Raw genomic sequence first — 18268 nt, 5'->3', positions numbered from 1 at the left:
CAAAAAACCCCACGCGCTTCCCAAGGCCACGTGTTACTTTGCTTTGAAAGTCATCTCAAGGGGAGGCGAGGAAGGGGAAGTACCAGCAAATACGAGAACAGCTGCTAAATCACTACTAACCAGGCCACCAGAGCAGGGTGAACTCATTCCTACCATCATTACTGAGTCTATCTGTTAAGCCAAATCCAATAGTAGCAGATAGGAACTTTTAATTCATATTTCTAATTTAAGTTGATGAAATGTTAAACTAATCCTTCTTTGGAGAGAAGCAATGCTGTTCACATGCGTATGTACTGCTTTGTTCACCTCATAAAAATACGATCTGGAAGTAGTTCAGCTCTTTTTATTTTGTTAACTGCTATATTAGATGTAACATTTTGAAGGAAAATTATATTAAAAAAATAAATTTACATGATTGAAGTGCAGCGTTCTTAAGGTACTTGTAGCTTTCAATTTATAATTTTAGAAAAGGCGTCCCTTGCAAGGATGGGAAGACTTTTCATGGAAAATCTGAGCATTAAGTACTTTTGAGATACAAAAATATTTAAAGGCAAGAATCTACAATGCAAGTAATGGCCAACCATTCCTATATTATGTGCAAGCTTATTAATTGGTCTCAATTGCCTGTGTGCAAAATGATGAAAAACACTAGAGAAAGTTCTAATTGTACCAAAAACCTTTAAGAGCAGGCTTTCAGAATTCTGGTTTGATTTTAGTGAGAGTAATTTCATATTTTAGTTTCAAATATTAAGCATTTAAGAACGGCTACAGGCATTCCTGACACCATCCTTAACAGAATTACCTGAACCAGCTTACGCTAAAAGCAGAAATACACCCACTTTACCCCAATACCTGGATATACACTGGGGAAAAACTTACAACTTTCAACTGAGTGATCCAGTGAAAAGCAGCGGCATTTGAATACCTAAAATGGTTAGATTTAATAAAACTAATAAATAAATTTCAGTAATTATGGTGCAGTTACAACCTTTATGAGCCCGTCTTCCTACGTCACCGAAATAACCAACTGCTACTTGGAGATAACCGTACTGTTAGAATTTCCGTAATTTACAGGGAAGACTTAATTCTTCTGTTCCCATCAGATTTATCAGTGGTCAAAGTGAAAACTACTCTCTTGCAAGAAAATGTTCACTATGTAATACAGCTCAACCTTCTCATCTGTTCTTAAGCTTGGTCCACTGTAAGGTACTGCAAAACAAAGTGAAGATTATTTGCACCCACCACATTAGGCGTTACGATACACACAAATCTCTCAATTGGGAATAAAAGTTTTCTGTTTACTTACCGTTGTCACCTACTCTATTTACATATTTTAGCCTCACATTTCATGTTTATCATGCCATTCTCACACCTAGCTTTAGGTCTATAAAACATTTTAATGCATTCTGAAAACACAGAAGTTCCAAGATTAGTTTGACAACTAATTAGCACAACAGATTCTTAATTAGGAGGCCTGTATATATTACTGTAATTGAAGTAGATGAATTATATGGCAAGATAAAATGCACCTAATTCACAGTGCTTCTTCTACCATATGGTTTCTCTCTAGAGTCATTCTTTTTCATGACATTTAGATAGGTTGGTACATTTAATCTCATTTATTTCTACTTCTAGAAGACAATCGTTACATTAGTATGAAGACTTTGAAGACAGAGAAAGCTACAATTTCAAAAATTTCTACAGCATTAAAATTGTTACTACTGAATGAGCTCATAGATCTCTTCGTTCAGGTCCTTTTATTACTGTAAAATGCACCAGTATCTCCCCTGCTTTTCCCAAGCTGCAAGCGTGTAAGGTGAAGTATTTGCCCCTCGAACCGCAATGTTCACAGGAAACTGTCTCTGAGGTCACGTTTGTTTAGTCACGTAGCAGCTTATGCCACCTATCCATGTAACAGGTTTCCAAAATACCAAACTAGCTAAAAAATACCAGTTAACTAGAGAAAAATTGAATTCAGATCTGACTAAAAAAAGACAACTAAGCAACTGCATTAACCAAGTAATGACAAGTCTCAATTTGAGGCACTGGTGCCTCATCTTTTGCTATTAAATTCCCAAATCCAGTTCATTGCAGGACTGCCAGCTATCAACTTCTCGTCCACTTTTAGATTACCTCAACGTATTTACAGCAGATTTTTTTTTTCTTGTGTCTGTTTGCCCTCTATCTCTCCAGTCTTAAGACCATTCCGTTTCCTGTCTCACCAGAATGCTGTATGACACTTGCAGCACTGCAATCTACTGGTGGTTCCATGTGCCAGAAACCATTCCGACAGGCACAAAATGATGGTCTGGCAATACTTGTCTAGGTAGCACCATGTATTAGTGCCTTAACAAAAGCTGTTGGATAAAGAATAGGAGGTAGAAGCCACTGAAGAAACTTCCTTTTGAATTTCTGTAACAAAAGCAAAGTTGAATCCAGAGTTCAGGACCCACTGAGCAGCTATTATTGTTCTCTGCTCATTTTACCTCCATCTCATCCTATTTCACTCGGATCTTCTGGTTTGTCCACCTCAATTCCAGGGGATCCAGCCTTTGGGAATGAAAACCCATCAAAAACTGCAGGAATTGTCATATTTACTGTAGAACATCTGCAGGGTCATACTACTGGCATTTAAAAAAGCCAGGTTAAGACAACCATTTGTCCCTTCCTGTATGAATGGTCTGTATGTCAAAACACCTGAAAACTGCACTGATACCGTAGAACTTATTTTAACTTGCATTACGAATAAACTGTACATGCTGTTTTACAGACAATATATATTTGTAAACTTGCTCATGCAAAATTAGTGTGCACATGAGGGATATTTGTTTTCTAATCCCCACACCTTAAAAATGACATTTATGTCTGGATTTTTTGAACTGTGCCCAAACCCTCTCTTTAATATAATAAATCTTACACAGAATTCATCTGCCAGCCAAACCAATTTATGAAGCTGAAACAAAAAAAGAATAAGAAGTTATACAAAAAAATGGTGCACCTGGACGCTTGATTCCCACCTCCCCCCCTTTTTGTTTACAAGTAGAAAGAGTGAATAAAAGAAAAAAAAAAATCATGGTCACAAAATTTTGACATTTTAATCCTAAACATTACAGGGCAAATGGATGTTGGAACCTATTTTCATACAACGTGTGTCAACTTTTTAATTCCCAAATGTGGCCAAATCCACTAAAACAAGAGTGGTTAACAAACTCTGGATTATGGAAATACATTTCTGGAATAAATGCTAGAAAAGCAACAATGGGAAAAGCCAACTGTCTCCATAACAGTAAATAAAGTGGAACAACGTGTAGATTAGATACTTTTTCTGTTTCTTACTCATAATCTGTCAATTCAGTGCATTGTACGGTTCAACATAATGGTCCCCATTTTGGACAAACATCTAACTAGTGTCCATTGATTCCAAGTTAGTGGATGATGAATCTTTTTGGATACTTTCAAAGATGGCTGCCAGCTCAGGGTTAGAGCTTATCTGTGACTGAAATTCACTCATTAATGGACTCTTCTCTGCTTCTGGAATGGTTAGAAGCGCTGCTACTGCCCTCATAGCAGATCGTTTCAGTTCATCTTGCTTTTCAAACTCCTGTTTCACTGAGTTTGCCTTTACCTAGGGAAGAAATGAAAATATGTTTAAACTTTTGCTTAACCCTCCCACCCAAAAAAAAAAAAAAAATTCCGACAAAGACTTATTTCCTCCCATACTACCACTTTGCACAGCTTTCAAAATGGCCTAAGCTCTAAAAGGAAAAAGAAAAAAAATCCCAACAACAAGAAGCTAAAAATACCCTCCAAACAGCTACTCTTTAGTAAGACTTTTTACCATCACTTTACAAGTAAGACTGAAACTTGAATACTGCATGGTTAGCAGAAAAAGCTTGTAAGATACCAAGTCAGTTACCAAATCAAAACAATTGTAGCAGCTGACCTCTAGCTAGTAAGCTCAGTAAACAATATTAAAATATTATCACTATACTTCCAGCTTCCAGAGAACAGAATTTTTTTAAAAGTTGACCTTCATTAGGTTACTGCTTAACCTTCTGTTATCATTCTCTAAGGTGTTTCAGTGATACAAACATAAATTATCATTAAAAGCAATCAAATTTCTTGATGTGAAATGTAACAGAATACAGTAATGGAGAAGCAGGGTAAATCAGGCATTAAATGACTGTCAGAACATGCAGACAGATCAAGGTAAGAGCACGAATGCAAGGAGACTAACTGTGCCAACACCCAAGAATCTTGTAATATAAATGAAGAAACAAAGCAAACCGAAAAAACCCCAACAAAAATAGGACCACTTTACACTGTCTGCACACTTCGTCACCCAAATGCTTGGCTGCAACAACATAATCATTAGAAGTCAGAAAAACTGTTTCACTATTTATAATGAGACTTAAAAGTTGCCCAGGTGGCACCTAGATTTTTAAGGAACAAAACAAATGGCATCAAAGAAACAGAGGATTTTTAAAAACAAGCTAACAAGTCTACTCTTCCATTTGTAGTTTAAAGACATTTAATACATATATAAGGGCCCACACATTTATATTGCCCTATTGCAGCTTATGAACTGTCACCCAGGAAATGCTGCAGCGCTACATCTAGATTCTCAGAAGTATTCTTCATACGCGAGTTCATTTATACTTCTATAAGACAACACAAAATAATTAACATAAATAAGTTCTAAATTTAAAACAATACCTTAGTTGTACAGGTAGCGCGCAACGGTTCAACAAGCCTATCCAATCTCTGCAGCACTGCGCTTGGACAAAGGGTAGACAATCTCACCAACATTAAAAAGGTTAGCATCTAGGTTGAGAGAAAACCAATTCAACAATCAGTTAGGCTCAGCACATATATGGAGAGATACTCCCTACAATGCTGTGTAACCTTTTTAGCAGCAACAGTTCAATAAAAATGGCAAATACGGTGAAGTACTTAAGCATATGAAGTAATATTTTTACCATTTCAGTCTATTCACTATTTAAAATATTTTGACCCAGTCACTGCTTACACAGAGAAAAATGACAGCTAACCTTAATATCATAGTGATCCTTCAGGCCATCTTCAACATGGTTTAAGAATTCAAATATATCTAGTCTATCCAAACAGCTATCCAGAAGAGTATACATGCACTCAAAAGCTGCTTTCCTTATGTCCAACCCGTCATCAACTGTATGCTTAAATGGTCCCATTTCCACCTGTCGGAAAATAAAAAACAAAGTAATATATTTAGAAAAACAAATAATCTACTTAGATATATTTAGCACTGTTTTTCTTAGTTAACATACCTCTCTGATTAATTCCTTTCTCACTTTTGTTTCATTGTAAAGATGAGGAAGCACAGTATCTAAGAGGTCCCTTATTAATGACGGTTTATTGTGTGCAGCTGAGTTAAACGTCACTAGGGCTACTCTCCTGACATTGAGATCTGGGTCCTCCAATGTTTTCAGAAAATCACCTGCAACCATGTACAGAAATAAAACAAACTTATGAGGATCACCTTCATTTGCTACTTCAAAAATATCTTTGCTTAGTTTTTAACTTTTCAAGGGGACATATTAAGTGCAGCACTTATTTTGATGTAATACAGACCAATATCTGCTATTTTAGCATGAATACACAAAAAAATCTATTTAGTTATAATCCTTTCTAAAGCATTATATAACTGAGATATTTTGCATTTCAGATAATGAAGCAGAAATAGAGAAACCACCACCAAAATAAACGACTATCACTTAATGATATTTCAACTTTTTTTTTTAAAGCTATAGTGTGCAAATTGACAAAAATTATATCTAACACAATCTTTCCTGTTCTCCATTAAAGCCCCTCAGAATATGCATTAGAAAACCAATTTAAATTCTGCAGTTCAAGAATTAGAGAACACATCTTAAGAAAACTATGAATATATTGATTTTTAACCCCTAAACTGGCATATATTGAAAATACCTAAATTACCAGAGGATAAGCCCACTCAGTATTATTAACATAGCAACAGCCCTCTCATCCCATCCCACCACACTCTCTGGGCTTTTTCAATTTACAATGTCTATAGTTCTATAAAACAGAAATGCCTGCAGGAATAGATCATACTTTTCCCCAACATTTGTCAAGTTTACTAGCAACTTCCAAGAGGAGTGAGATTTTTAAAAGGAAAAAAAACCAAAAGGGTGTAAACATCAAAGTGACTTCTACACAGAAAAAAACCAAACCCTGGGTAACAAACTAAAGATAATTGAGATTTTTTAAGTACTAGATACCAACAGGTATTTTGACTGGGTAATCAATAAGTATGTCCAGAAACCCAAGAGGCAAGGTAGCTCCAGTGGGAGGGACAACAGGGGGGAAAAACCCAGAAGCATAGTCAATTCTTTAACATACTATTGAAAAAATGTTAATTTTTTTGATGAAAATAATGATGATGATGAAAATAGCACATAGGAACTGACACCACTTTCCCATAAATAAAAACCTTGCTCTGTACAAAACTGTATGTTTTCAAAGATTAATCTCTCTCCCCCCATTAGTTTTATCAGTATACACAATTTTTAACAATCTTTAAACTTGTAATCAACCCACTATATAAAACATTCACCATAGCATACTAAACAAATCTACAATACTTTGTCATACAAATGAAAAAAGATCAAAAAGACACAGCATTGCAAAGCTCTTCATCATACTGACATTATACTGAAAGCTCTGACTACCTTATCCCTTTAAAAATATACAAGCTTCCAATAACTTTCAGGTCACAAAGCATTATACAATCCTAAAGACCTAAATTTACAATTTGCCACCTGGTAATTCTCAGAATTCACAAGTGCGTATATCTTTTAAATGACTAGATGTCAAATATTTCCAAGACCACCCTTCTGCGTAAAGACAGTACCTTACTACATCAAACTGATATAATTTGGCAAGAGCATGGGAAAGGAAACCAGCTTTTGGGTACTGTCTTCCTAAAAACCCTAGCTCCTTGTATTCTTTGCCCATCACAGCTTCAATACATACCATTTTTACCACACAACTTTTACTACTCAGAATTCAAACAAGCTAGAATTAATAGAAATAGTTGGCCACTATGGAAACATAACTGTTCCAACAGTTACCATTATCAGATAATTCTGGTACCCGCAAAATGGTTTTTTTTCCCCGAAAACACAACAATTTTTAAGTGCAATTCTATTGCTTGAAAACATAGACACTGTCACTAAAGTAGAGAACTTACCTATGCAGTTCTTCAAGAGTGGGTCTATGGGTTGTGGATGATCAGAAATAGTGAACTTGACAGCAGTAACCACCGAACTTCGAGCATATGAGGACCCTAATATAAAGCAAAAGTATAAATATGTAACACTAAAACAGTACAACTACAGAATTTAAATCACATTCAATTCCATTCTCTTTAAATGTCTAATACTCTTAAGAACACTAAAGAAGAAATGTTACTTACTGCTAGCAATGCAATATGTTTTCTCCATAGATGTTCTCATGGTACATTTTAAACAGGGGAAAAAGACACCATAATATTTGCAATAAAAATTTCACATTATCTGCTACAGAAAATTGAAGTAATGAGCCTATTAGGGCAGATTTTTTCATTCAACACATAGGCTTATACAAACCACTCTCCTCTTTAAAGCAGAAGCATGTGAAAAAAACCGGTCAATATTCTTGATGTGAGAAAGATTAAAGAATTATGCACAATGATCCCTCCTAATCCTTAAAAGTTTCAGAATTTTCATCTGGAAATTAGGAATACTGTAATTTACACCAAAATGTCAACATGTTGCAACTGGTCTGTCAAGTAGTGCCGTCCCTTTGTCGCCCATGTTCCTTCCCCTTAAAGTTTTTAACTCTTAGTTAAACATAACATCATTAATTGAAATACTACGGTCTGAAAGCAGAATATAAAACTAATTCACGTTATGTATGACTAATTTCTTCTAGTAAAAATGGAACCACCTGAGCTCCACATTGTTGGGGCAGGAGGAAAGCAAGACTTAAAGAATATCACAAAATTTAAGCAAGTAATTTGCAAAACTAGATCAATTTATTAATAGATAGTGTAAGGCCATATGCTACAGTACATGAGTTACTACTGCTCACCTGATGCCAAGTATCCCTTGAGTCGTGGAAGCAGAGTCTCTGGGTCTATTAAAGTAAGCTTGCCCAAACATTCAGCAACAACATTCCTGGTACCCTCTTCTGCACATTCACAGTGCTTCAGGAGTAAGGCCCAGATGTTCTCAACATATGGTTTGAGACCAATGACTGATGCAGAGCTAATTATTTCTTTCAAGGAATGAAGAAGAAGGTATTGCCTCTTAGGTTGACTGGTTATTTCTTGTAAGACAAATGGCAGATACTCAGGAAGATTGCCAACACTAATACTGCCTAATGCATAAGATGCTGCCGATTTGACTTCTTCACTAGGAGAAGAAAACGCTTCTAATATTACAGACTTCAGCTCAATTTGTCCGCTTAAGTCAATGTGGTGCCCAACCTCCCCAAGAGAAAGCAAAGCCAAAAGCCGAATGGAATCTGTGGACCTTGAGTTCTTGACATCTTGAATGAACTGACCTACAACAGCCGGTCCTTCCTTAGGGCAGGCTCGAGTAAGGGCAGCAACGCATTTGGCAATGGAATAGTAAGACTGCTTGTGAGTAAGTGCTGTGCTCTGTGAGTACACTGGACCCGTCAACATGCGCAGTAAATCCATATAGCCTAAATTATTTGTACCCGTCACAACCAAAGCTTGGAAAAATTCTAGCATGGCACTCAGTGCTCCACCCTGAAGTAGAGGCGATCTCACCAGCCCAATAAGTTCATTGAGAATGGACCCACTAATCTTTGACAGGGAGGAAGGATATACTTTAGCCAGTGTTGTCAGGAAACTGATGGCCATCTGTGATACATGCATATCACTTTCACTAATCAGAGGTGGAAGCTCATCCAGGACAGCATCAATCATGGCAGCTGTCAAGCTGTCGCTGTAATTCTTAATTAAAATATCTAGAGCAGAGAGAGTGCCCAGTTTCAAAGCTCGCTGGTTCTTTCTTAAAAAAGAAGCAAGAATAGGAACTCCTTCCCCAAGGATTGGTCTCAAATCTATCTTCAGAGGAGAACCAGCAATCAATGTCATGGCCTTCACTGTAGTTAACCGAGTGATCTCATTCTTCAGTCTCTCGAGGAAGATCTGAAGTGTACTAGGCAGGTCAGCTCCTAGGCTGTCACCAAGGCTACAAATTATTTGACCCATGCAAGATATTGCCCTTTCTTTCACCTCCTGATCAATGTCAGCAGCCTTTAATCTCTTGATTGTACAAGTAAACAAATCTTTGATGTAAGGAGTAGCATCAAAAGAAGAAGGCTGGTCTAAAGGACGAATGACTTTCACAAGTTGTTGGGTAACCAAAAGCGCCTCTGATGTTATCTTGTAAAATGGGTCTCCAACGCAAGCTACAACTGGAGGTACCAATGCTTGAACATGAGGATGAAAGACTTGGGGAGCATGATTGCAGAGGATCACATACAAACAGGACAAAGCATCTATCTTCAGGTTAGAAGAGCTTGATTTGTCATTCAGTGAAAAAATTATTCCTGGAAGAAAAAAGAAAAATGTATTTTTAGGTTAGGTATTTATATTCTGTTAGAACACTTCAGAATTTCTGAAGGCAGGCAGCTATACTCAATTTATGTTTTCCTGCTCCCAGCCTTTCTTGAACGCTTCCATGCCCCTTTTGCTATTTTATTCAATCAGTTTCAAGCTTCCTCTACACAGAGGACATGGGGTCTTTTGATGGCTTGTGATATATTTTCTTAATTATAATTGGATTCTGAACCTTTACCTTTTCCAAACTTACTTCTCCTTCTTACTTCAAAATTCTACATTTTAGGTCCCAAAAGCTAAAATATGAACAATATTTTGCGCTGTTGAGATGAGAAAGAAGGCAGTTTGATCTTACAATTAAGAAGCAATTTAAATTTATTTTTTTAGGTAGATGAAAAAAAAAAAATCTCAATCTCACAGCCAACCCTTGTTTTCAAGACTAATGGAAATATGTCACTAAAATATTTATATGGATCCACACAGTAGCTGATTATTTTGCTGATTTCTTTAAATAGAAGCAACACTTCAAAGCTTCTGCAAAAAGCACAGTCAAGATTTAAAGATCTTGAAACTTCACATCCAATTTACTAATAAATCTAAGCTAATAATATGCTTCTCATACCTGGTACGAGTACAGGAACATGTTGTGTTAGGGCTCCAGGTAATACATTTACTAGCTCAGTCAGCATGTTAAAGCAACACTGACGAGTCTTCACACTTTTCTCCTTCATCTGTTTGTGCAAGGCTTTAACAATGTTGGGGACCTGTAATCATCACACATCTGTTAATTGATCCAATAGCTACCATTTCTTTCACCCTCTATCACTGGGAGGTATAAAGACAGACGTGTGTCCTACCCCTCTATTTCTGATTTCTCTACAGAACTAGAGAAATTATAAACCCTGGGAAATGAAGATTCAAAAGAATTGCTATCCAAAAAAACGGTAATTTAACTTTAAAAGGTGAAATGAAACAAAGCAAAACTAGATTTGAATTAATAAAACTGTAGAGAGCAACAACTGAAAAGTCACTGAAATAATTCCCTTTTTCTAAGTTTTTCAGCACTATCCTTTTTATTCTGAAAATAAAGTATGTTGCAGCAGATCAAATTTTATCTTGATCATCAGAGCTTATGTCTGCATTACAGAACGCACAAAATAACTATTTTGCTTTGGTAATTTGGTTAAACTACACAGGACATGCAACTTTTACAGGTGATGGTAAACAACTGAAGTCAGATAAGCACATTTGCGTGAGTTGGTAATTTCAGTTTTCAAGACTGCTGCACTTTTCTGGGCCAGTTTACCTGGCTTGCTCTCTATGTTAGTACTACAGTGATAAACTGTAATCTGTGTATGAAGGAAGCATGACACGGCATATTTCAAGAACTATCCTTATGATAACTTCAGCGTATCTTCTCAAAGATAACAAAAATCTTGACAAATAACCTGACTCTGAAGCATTGTCAAAGGTGTCTCTCCTTGTTCCATTGCATCAGGATCACAAAGCCAACTTTGCACAGGTCGAGTTTGTTTTAAAAGAGAAAGATATGCGTGAAAAACATCTGCTTTAACATTCTCTTCACGTTCTTTGAATCTGGCTATTAAAGCAGGAGATACAGTTTTGTAGAATTCTGGAAGCATTTCATGTCGTGTGCTAACCACAGCATCCAAACATTTAGCAGCTGCACGCCTCACTTTCCAGCTCATGTCATCATCATCACTATATTCATCATCGCTCCCTTGAAAAAATAAATTATGCATATGTTCAAGTCTAGACAATCAAAGCATCAAGTTTTATTTTAAACAATTAATAAGACACACTTGCGTTCTTTGTTTAAGGCACACCAAAGAAATAGGTTCAGAAGCATGTCAAAAAAATATACATAAAAAGCCTTCTAAATTGCCTAAATCATAAGGCTAATTATTTTCTCTGCCAATTTTTTCACGCTAGTCTTACACATGTATTAATTTAAACTGCAAACAGCATAAGGCAACTCCCATCATATTTATAGCCTGACTACTGATTTAAAGCATATTCCTCTTTATTCCTGACATAAGCAACAATGCAACAACAATTACTAGCTGATCGAGATTCAACAAATGATTCTGTTTGTTTCTTTCAATCAAACCATACTCTGCCCCCCAAAAAGGACAACAAAGAAATATACAATAAGCAATACAAATTTACTTTAAGCACTAAAGCAACAACTATGCGGCTCACTCATTCTTGAAGTAATGACAATGTTATGCTCTGGGTTCAGATTACTTGTGTGTCCAAGTTTTCATAAAGCTTACATATGGCAAGGTATTGCCAAAATATTAAATAAATACCTCATGCCTTTCAGTCTAAAACATTTTTATCATACAGAAAAATACTGAGTATGCTGCATTTTTCTATCTACTCTGATTTTATGCATTAGGTAACAATATATTATAGTGGAAAACAGTGAGAATCCTTTCCCATACTGAATATGTATTTTCAATTCATTAACTGATGTTCTTCTTGCTTTAGTTATATCATCTTATACGCTTCTGCCTTTTCTCATGTTTCAAGTCTTTTAAAATATTTGTCTTGTATTTTATACTCACCCTTGGAAATCCTTATCTCCAGCAAGAACATCCTATACTTTTATTCCAAGAAATGAGTTCATAAGGCATGTTTAAAAACAGTACAAAAATTGAATACAGAAGTATACAAGTCACTCAAATGCTGGTAACTTTGCAATACCACCCATATCAATTTTCTCAGATGAGTGCAGATTCAGAAGCTCTTTCTCTCCCCCAAACCAAAAACAGAATATACCTTGATCATCATCATCGCCACCATCAGCATCCATAGCATTTTCATCTTCATCTTCGTCATCGTAATTGTAATTAGGATCATAGGTAAGATATTTAAGACAAATGTTTATAATGGTAGATACATGAGGATAAACTTCTTTAGGACATCTGCATAATACAAAAATACAATCAATATCAAATTACTTTGAAGAATTAAAATATTTCTGAAAGACTCCATGCCACATACTGTACTTCAGAGACCTTAGCCAAACCAAGTACCATCAATGCATCCATCTGAATTACAGAAATTGAGAAAGAAAGTTCAGAAAAGGCAATGTTACTATGTAGCTGAATTTGCTAGATTGGAATGTGCGGAGGACCAAGATGTGCCTTTGGATATCAATATTTTCGTCACCACTATTGGACAACAAACATTATTAGAATACTTTCCCCCTTCTGTTTGCATAAGTAGCAACGGCAAAGTAGAAAGTTTCTGAAGTACAGCCATAACACTGCTTAACAGTTAAGTTACAAGACAGAATAACTGGAACAGTACCAGCTCAAAGCTCGCAAAAATATTTTGTACCAAAGAGACTGTCTCTTGACAGCTTACAACCAAATGGCACACTATTAGATCTTAAGAAAGCCTGAAATAGGTACCTGAGAATATCTTACCTCCTAACAAAGGATTCAAAGGCTTGAATGCAATACTCTCGCAGTTCATCATCATCTACATTACAAAACTTTACAACCAAAGGAATTATTTTCTCAAGATATTCACCTAGTAAGAGAAGAAAAATAGCAAAGTCACTCTCACCTAAAAAACTTTTAAAGTTACAGATTATTATATTTTTATATAGTATACAGATAATACGTATTTTTCTTACCTATTCTATGACCTGCTTGCCTACTGATGGCAGCAATACACTGTATATAGGTCCTAGTTGTTGACATGGAATCATTTTTAGACAGCTCTGTCAACAGATGTTCAATGAGGTCAACAAAAACCATATTGCCACAACTCATAACCAGGTGACCAAGAGCAATGATGGTTCTTTTCCTCACAGCAAGTCTGGGGCTAGTCAGCTGGGGGAGCAGACAGGTCAGAATTGAAGGATGGAAGTTAACAAGCAGTCCTCCTTGCCTTAAAACAGACAAAACACAAACTCAAACCAATTGAATCTAGATAACTTTGGTCACATACTGTACAACAATTCCTTTAAATATTCCCAAAACATCACAAAGATTCTAATTAAGTCTTTAAATTTATGCTTGTGGAGCTTTTAAAAACAATAAATGAGTTTAAAATATACCCTCAAAGCAATAAACATTAAAATAAGCTTAAAACTACAGTTCTCAGAAGATTAAATAATAAAGTAATTGATCTATCAATCAGCTTACCTTCAATATATTCATTTTTTTCCCCTAAATGAAGTTTCACCTATATTTAATACCTAACCATATTATTTCACGTAACTTAAAGTAATTTAAATTTAACATTTGGAAAATTTAAGCTCAAGCTTTAAGGAGTATTTATGAGCATTCACCAGCGTTTTGGAAAAGGGATGTTTACCTGCTCAGCATATCAGCCATGATATCCAGTGCTTCCAGTTGAACAGACACATCTTCCTGCTTGGCTATAGCACTTGTGAGACGCCCTGTGATCTTTTTGCAAACATTAGCTGCTAATGCAGAACCTGAAAGTACAACAAAACTTCAGTGTTTTCATAATTTAAAAAAAAAAAATAAATATGTTTTTTTAAACACCAGAGATCAAGTTTGTGACTATGGAAACAACCTGATCTAAACATAAAACAGCTTTTCCCACACAACAAAACAAGCTTGAACAGCCAGTCTGTTTGCTAATGTAACGTATGCTCTGCATTAGAGCTGAAAGACTGTCTATGTAGAAACCTACTCAGAAGGAGGGCTTCTTAACTGTCCCATAAGGTATATACAACAGAAAGGACCCTGCTTTTGGCAGGGCAAGCAATGGAAAGTGAAGGCCAAGATGAGTCTGGAGCAATAAATGAAAGGACTATTGGTAAATGTAAAGAAATAATTAAAAAGGCAAGGGGAAGCACAGAAGTAGATAGAGGCACCTCTAAAGAACAGCTGTATAACGAAACCTCAAAATAAAATCATTTTGCACATGAAATAACTTAAATAGTAAGTACCTGAAATACTGCTGGAACATTTGAGAAAGGGGAAAAAATGTATACCCAAAGTATTTTACAATTCAAGTAAAAATGTCTTTACCACAGCTCCATAGATCCCCCTTCCCCGCAACTGTCTAATGTTGTTTGGGGTAATTATGAGAAAAGAAGATACTCGTGCCATGGTAACAGCTACCCAATGGGTAGTGCTTATCTTAATTTGCATGAAGTTTTTGTTAAATCACACTTTGGGAATTTAGATGTGAAATTATTATCATTCCAACCTATATTAAATATAGTTTATATATATTTATGGCTTATTCTTAACTATATGACTAAAACTCAACGTAACAATTGGACAGTAAAATATATTACCATAGAGGCTAAGAAAAAAAGACAACAATCTATGTTTGAGTTGAAAGCAAGAAATAACACCTAGGTTCCTTTTGTATTAGGAAGACTAATTATATTGAAAGATTTTGCTACATTTTTGTTCGAGCTTTACCTTCAGCCCAAGATCTCCTTTTGTTTTGTGCAGGCAAACAGAAGAATAAAAGCTTAAACTGATTAAATAAATAACTAATTTTAAGTAAAAGTTTACACATCTCACTACTGCTTGATAAAAGCAAAACTTACACATGGATTTTTCAATAAAGGATGTTAAAATCAGAGCTTTTTTTTTTTTTTATTTCAGAAACCTCAGTCTCTAAAAACTGCACTTCCAAAGCCTTTTTAATCATTTCTCTATTGTCATTCATATCCTACACTACGATATCTGAAAAGCACTTGAATAAAAAAGTAATGCTATTAACTGATGAGCTGCTCATCATTACTATCTCTTTTGGAGGACTGACTGCCTTCATTTAAAACTGCAGGTAAGCATTTTGGTAATTTAACAGGCAATTGTTAGAAACACAGGGTACTTTCCAAAACACCAGAAACTGAGACAAGAAATCAGATCATTAAAGAAAAATACCCAAGTTATAATCAATTTTAAAGTATACCATCAATCAAAAAGCAAGGGGAGATTTAGCTATTACTATAGCCTAGAAACGTTCCACCAGACAATTATTAAAATAGCTTTTACACTAAATTTGTTATACTGAAGTTCATATAAGTTGTTGGGTTTTTTTCACATGAATGCAATTCTTCAGTAAAAATAGTTTTTAAACTAGTAAAATCTGCAAATACAGTCAGAGAAGAAACTAAAAGGTTATTTGTGTCATCCATTTTTCCTCTAACAGAAATTAGTTCCAATGTTAAATGAACTGAATCTTCTTCCCTAAAGGACCCAGCTTTTGCTTTTTTTTTTAATTCGTAATGAAACAATAAAACTAGATAGTCTTGAGTACAAAATGCCTTACCACTGGAAGCTGGGGGGAGTTCTCCAATCACAGTTTTAAGGCCAATGCTTGAAATGTCACGTAACTGTTCTTTATCTGAAAGCATGTTTGTACAGAGGGTATCTACAATAGTCTCCACTTGATACTCCTTCACTTTACTCACCAAAGGGCCAAGGCTGTATAAATAGAAGAAAAGTATTAAATCTGCATCCTTAAATAAACCCCCTCATTTTACATATTTTGCATTCATTTCACAAACTTATGGTTTGTTTTGGTAGCAATGTAAAGCAGAATTTTAAAATCCGAAAACCTTCAGCTGGTTGGGTTGATAATCTGTCTCCATAAATCTAGTAACAAAATGCTGTTTTAGCACGTTTTTTTATCTAGTGGCGGAAATGTTTTTTGCATGACTGTTCTGCTTCAGTCTCAAAACCAGAGCCCCTTTCACTTCTCAACGCCAATATTTGTAATAAAAGTCACCTAGCCAGAGCCACCAGTTTATGTGCTTGACTATCAGTGCCCGCTTAGTCCACAGACAAGTAAGCAATCTTCTTAATTACTGCATCTTTATTCTATACAATGCTTGGGTTCAATCCAACATACACTCAGGCTCACTCTACACCTTGGAGTACCTTCCTTAATAGAATGCAAATGATAAAACAAAAACCAATGACATGGCATGCCCTTCTTCCCGCAGACTCCAAGCACCACTATACACGTAGCACATAGTGACATTTCCTCTTTCTTCTGAATTGTTTTTAGACGTTCCAACTCCTTTGAGGATCATAAGAGTCTTGTATTCACTCATCAAATGCTCCTATTTGTTCAAAATACTAAAACCACAGATGTCCCAGTAAAGTCTAGTTATTGCTAAGAAATATAGCATCCTTCACCGTCTTCCTAGCCCTATTATCAACTTTCAGCATCTCTCCATTGCTAATGTTCTGTTACAAACAGGAAGTTATACAAAAAACAGAGCCTTATATTGCCTTTATTTCCTTCCATTCACCTGCAAAAACCCTCCTTCTCACTCCAAATTTGCTTATCTAGTTTCTCCCTATTTTTAGAACACCTGCCTTCAGACAAGGCAGCTCAGAAATGGTAAATGAATTTTGGAAGACTTTAAATTACCCAATCTTTTAATCGAATTCAGCTCTCTCACACATACTACATTAATAATGAACACAACGAATTCTGAAAGATGAGCGTTAAGCTGCATTATAGGCATTCCTACCATGTTCCATCAAAAAACAGTGAAGTTACCCTATGCATACAGTAACTACTCTGAAAGACATAGCTCCCTTCTTTTGTAAGCTTCTGCTCTCTGTATGTTTATCTGGCTAGCTACTCTTTAATTCTCTGTAGTAACATCCATAATATTACTACCCAATCAAGAAAGCACCCTTACTACTGAGACATCAATACTAGAAATTAAATGTGACATGAAGTTCTACCAAGCTTAGGTTCTGCACCAACCATAACAGAAGCAAGGGCAGGAGAACAAGGAGCTGTGTGTAACAGTCACATAGGAGAAAAAGCAATAGCTTGAGGCAAGAATGGTGGGAGCAGCAGCACGGACCATCTACAGGAAACGTGGGAATTGTGAACTAGAAGTGTAGCCAACAGCAGAATTAACAGACACACAGATGTATCTGCAGAAAACTACCATTCATTTTCTCTTTCTTCTGAATTAAAGGGATAATGGACATCATTCTGACTTGGCCTTGTGCGCAGACCTTCCCCTAGTTATGTTTTGCAGATGTCCCACCAAGGAAATCCTATAGCCTGATTCTCAACAACTTCTCCTGTGACACACACTTCAAATTATAGACATCATCATCACATTCAACTTTGGCCACAGTGAGAAAGCACAGCAGTTTTTCAAGAGATTCTACATGCGTGTTCTCAGCGTGAGCTTTGATGAGCAGTACGGCGTGAGGACTTTATTAAGCAAGCCCTTTCTATCAAAACAATCTGGTTAAAATTTTGAGAAGTGAGAAGACATGCGCAAGGCTGTTATATTTTAGGAAGCATTTTTCAAAAGCTCAGGCTTTGTTGCTGTTCTCGTGAAAGTCAGGGCCCAACCTGCAGTACAGAAGTCAAAGTGAGCCCATGCAATGGTTCCATGAGGTTTGTGCTGAGAGAATGGAGAGCATTTAAGTGATTTCAAGCGCTGGGCTAAGAGGTGGTGTCTCCTACAACTGACAGAGCCAAGCGTTACAGGTCAGAAATCATCGATATTTCTGTGACTTACAAGGGAGACTCCAAATTTTGTATCTGCCCTTCAACATTGTACACCATGTACACAAAAAAGCACTCTACAGATCAAAACTATAAAACTGAAATATGTGG

General features: G+C 36.0%; 1 protein-coding gene across 1 annotated transcript in view; it reads right to left on the bottom strand.

Annotated features, from left to right (window-relative positions):
• Positions 1–3070: 3070 nt before the first annotated feature.
• The window catches only part of CAND1 (cullin associated and neddylation dissociated 1), a 28902-nt gene continuing 13704 nt past the window's right edge, over positions 3071–18268 (bottom strand). Inside the window, exons 3-15 of the mRNA XM_074572630.1 lie at positions 15938–16092; positions 13991–14114; positions 13305–13561; positions 13093–13198; positions 12440–12585; positions 11083–11375; positions 10257–10398; positions 8131–9624; positions 7250–7345; positions 5307–5476; positions 5052–5216; positions 4717–4824; positions 3071–3625 (exon numbers count right to left, since the gene is read on the bottom strand). Coding sequence (XP_074428731.1) covers positions 3401–3625; positions 4717–4824; positions 5052–5216; positions 5307–5476; positions 7250–7345; positions 8131–9624; positions 10257–10398; positions 11083–11375; positions 12440–12585; positions 13093–13198; positions 13305–13561; positions 13991–14114; positions 15938–16092 — 3481 coding nt within the window. The 3' untranslated portion in view covers positions 3071–3400. The remainder of the gene's footprint in view (positions 3626–4716; positions 4825–5051; positions 5217–5306; positions 5477–7249; positions 7346–8130; positions 9625–10256; positions 10399–11082; positions 11376–12439; positions 12586–13092; positions 13199–13304; positions 13562–13990; positions 14115–15937; positions 16093–18268) is intronic.

Source organism: Larus michahellis, chromosome 1 (assembly GCF_964199755.1).
Source record: "Larus michahellis chromosome 1, bLarMic1.1, whole genome shotgun sequence".
Classification (NCBI taxonomy): Eukaryota; Metazoa; Chordata; class Aves; order Charadriiformes; family Laridae; genus Larus; species Larus michahellis.
This window is presented reverse-complemented; position numbering and strand designations above follow the sequence as displayed.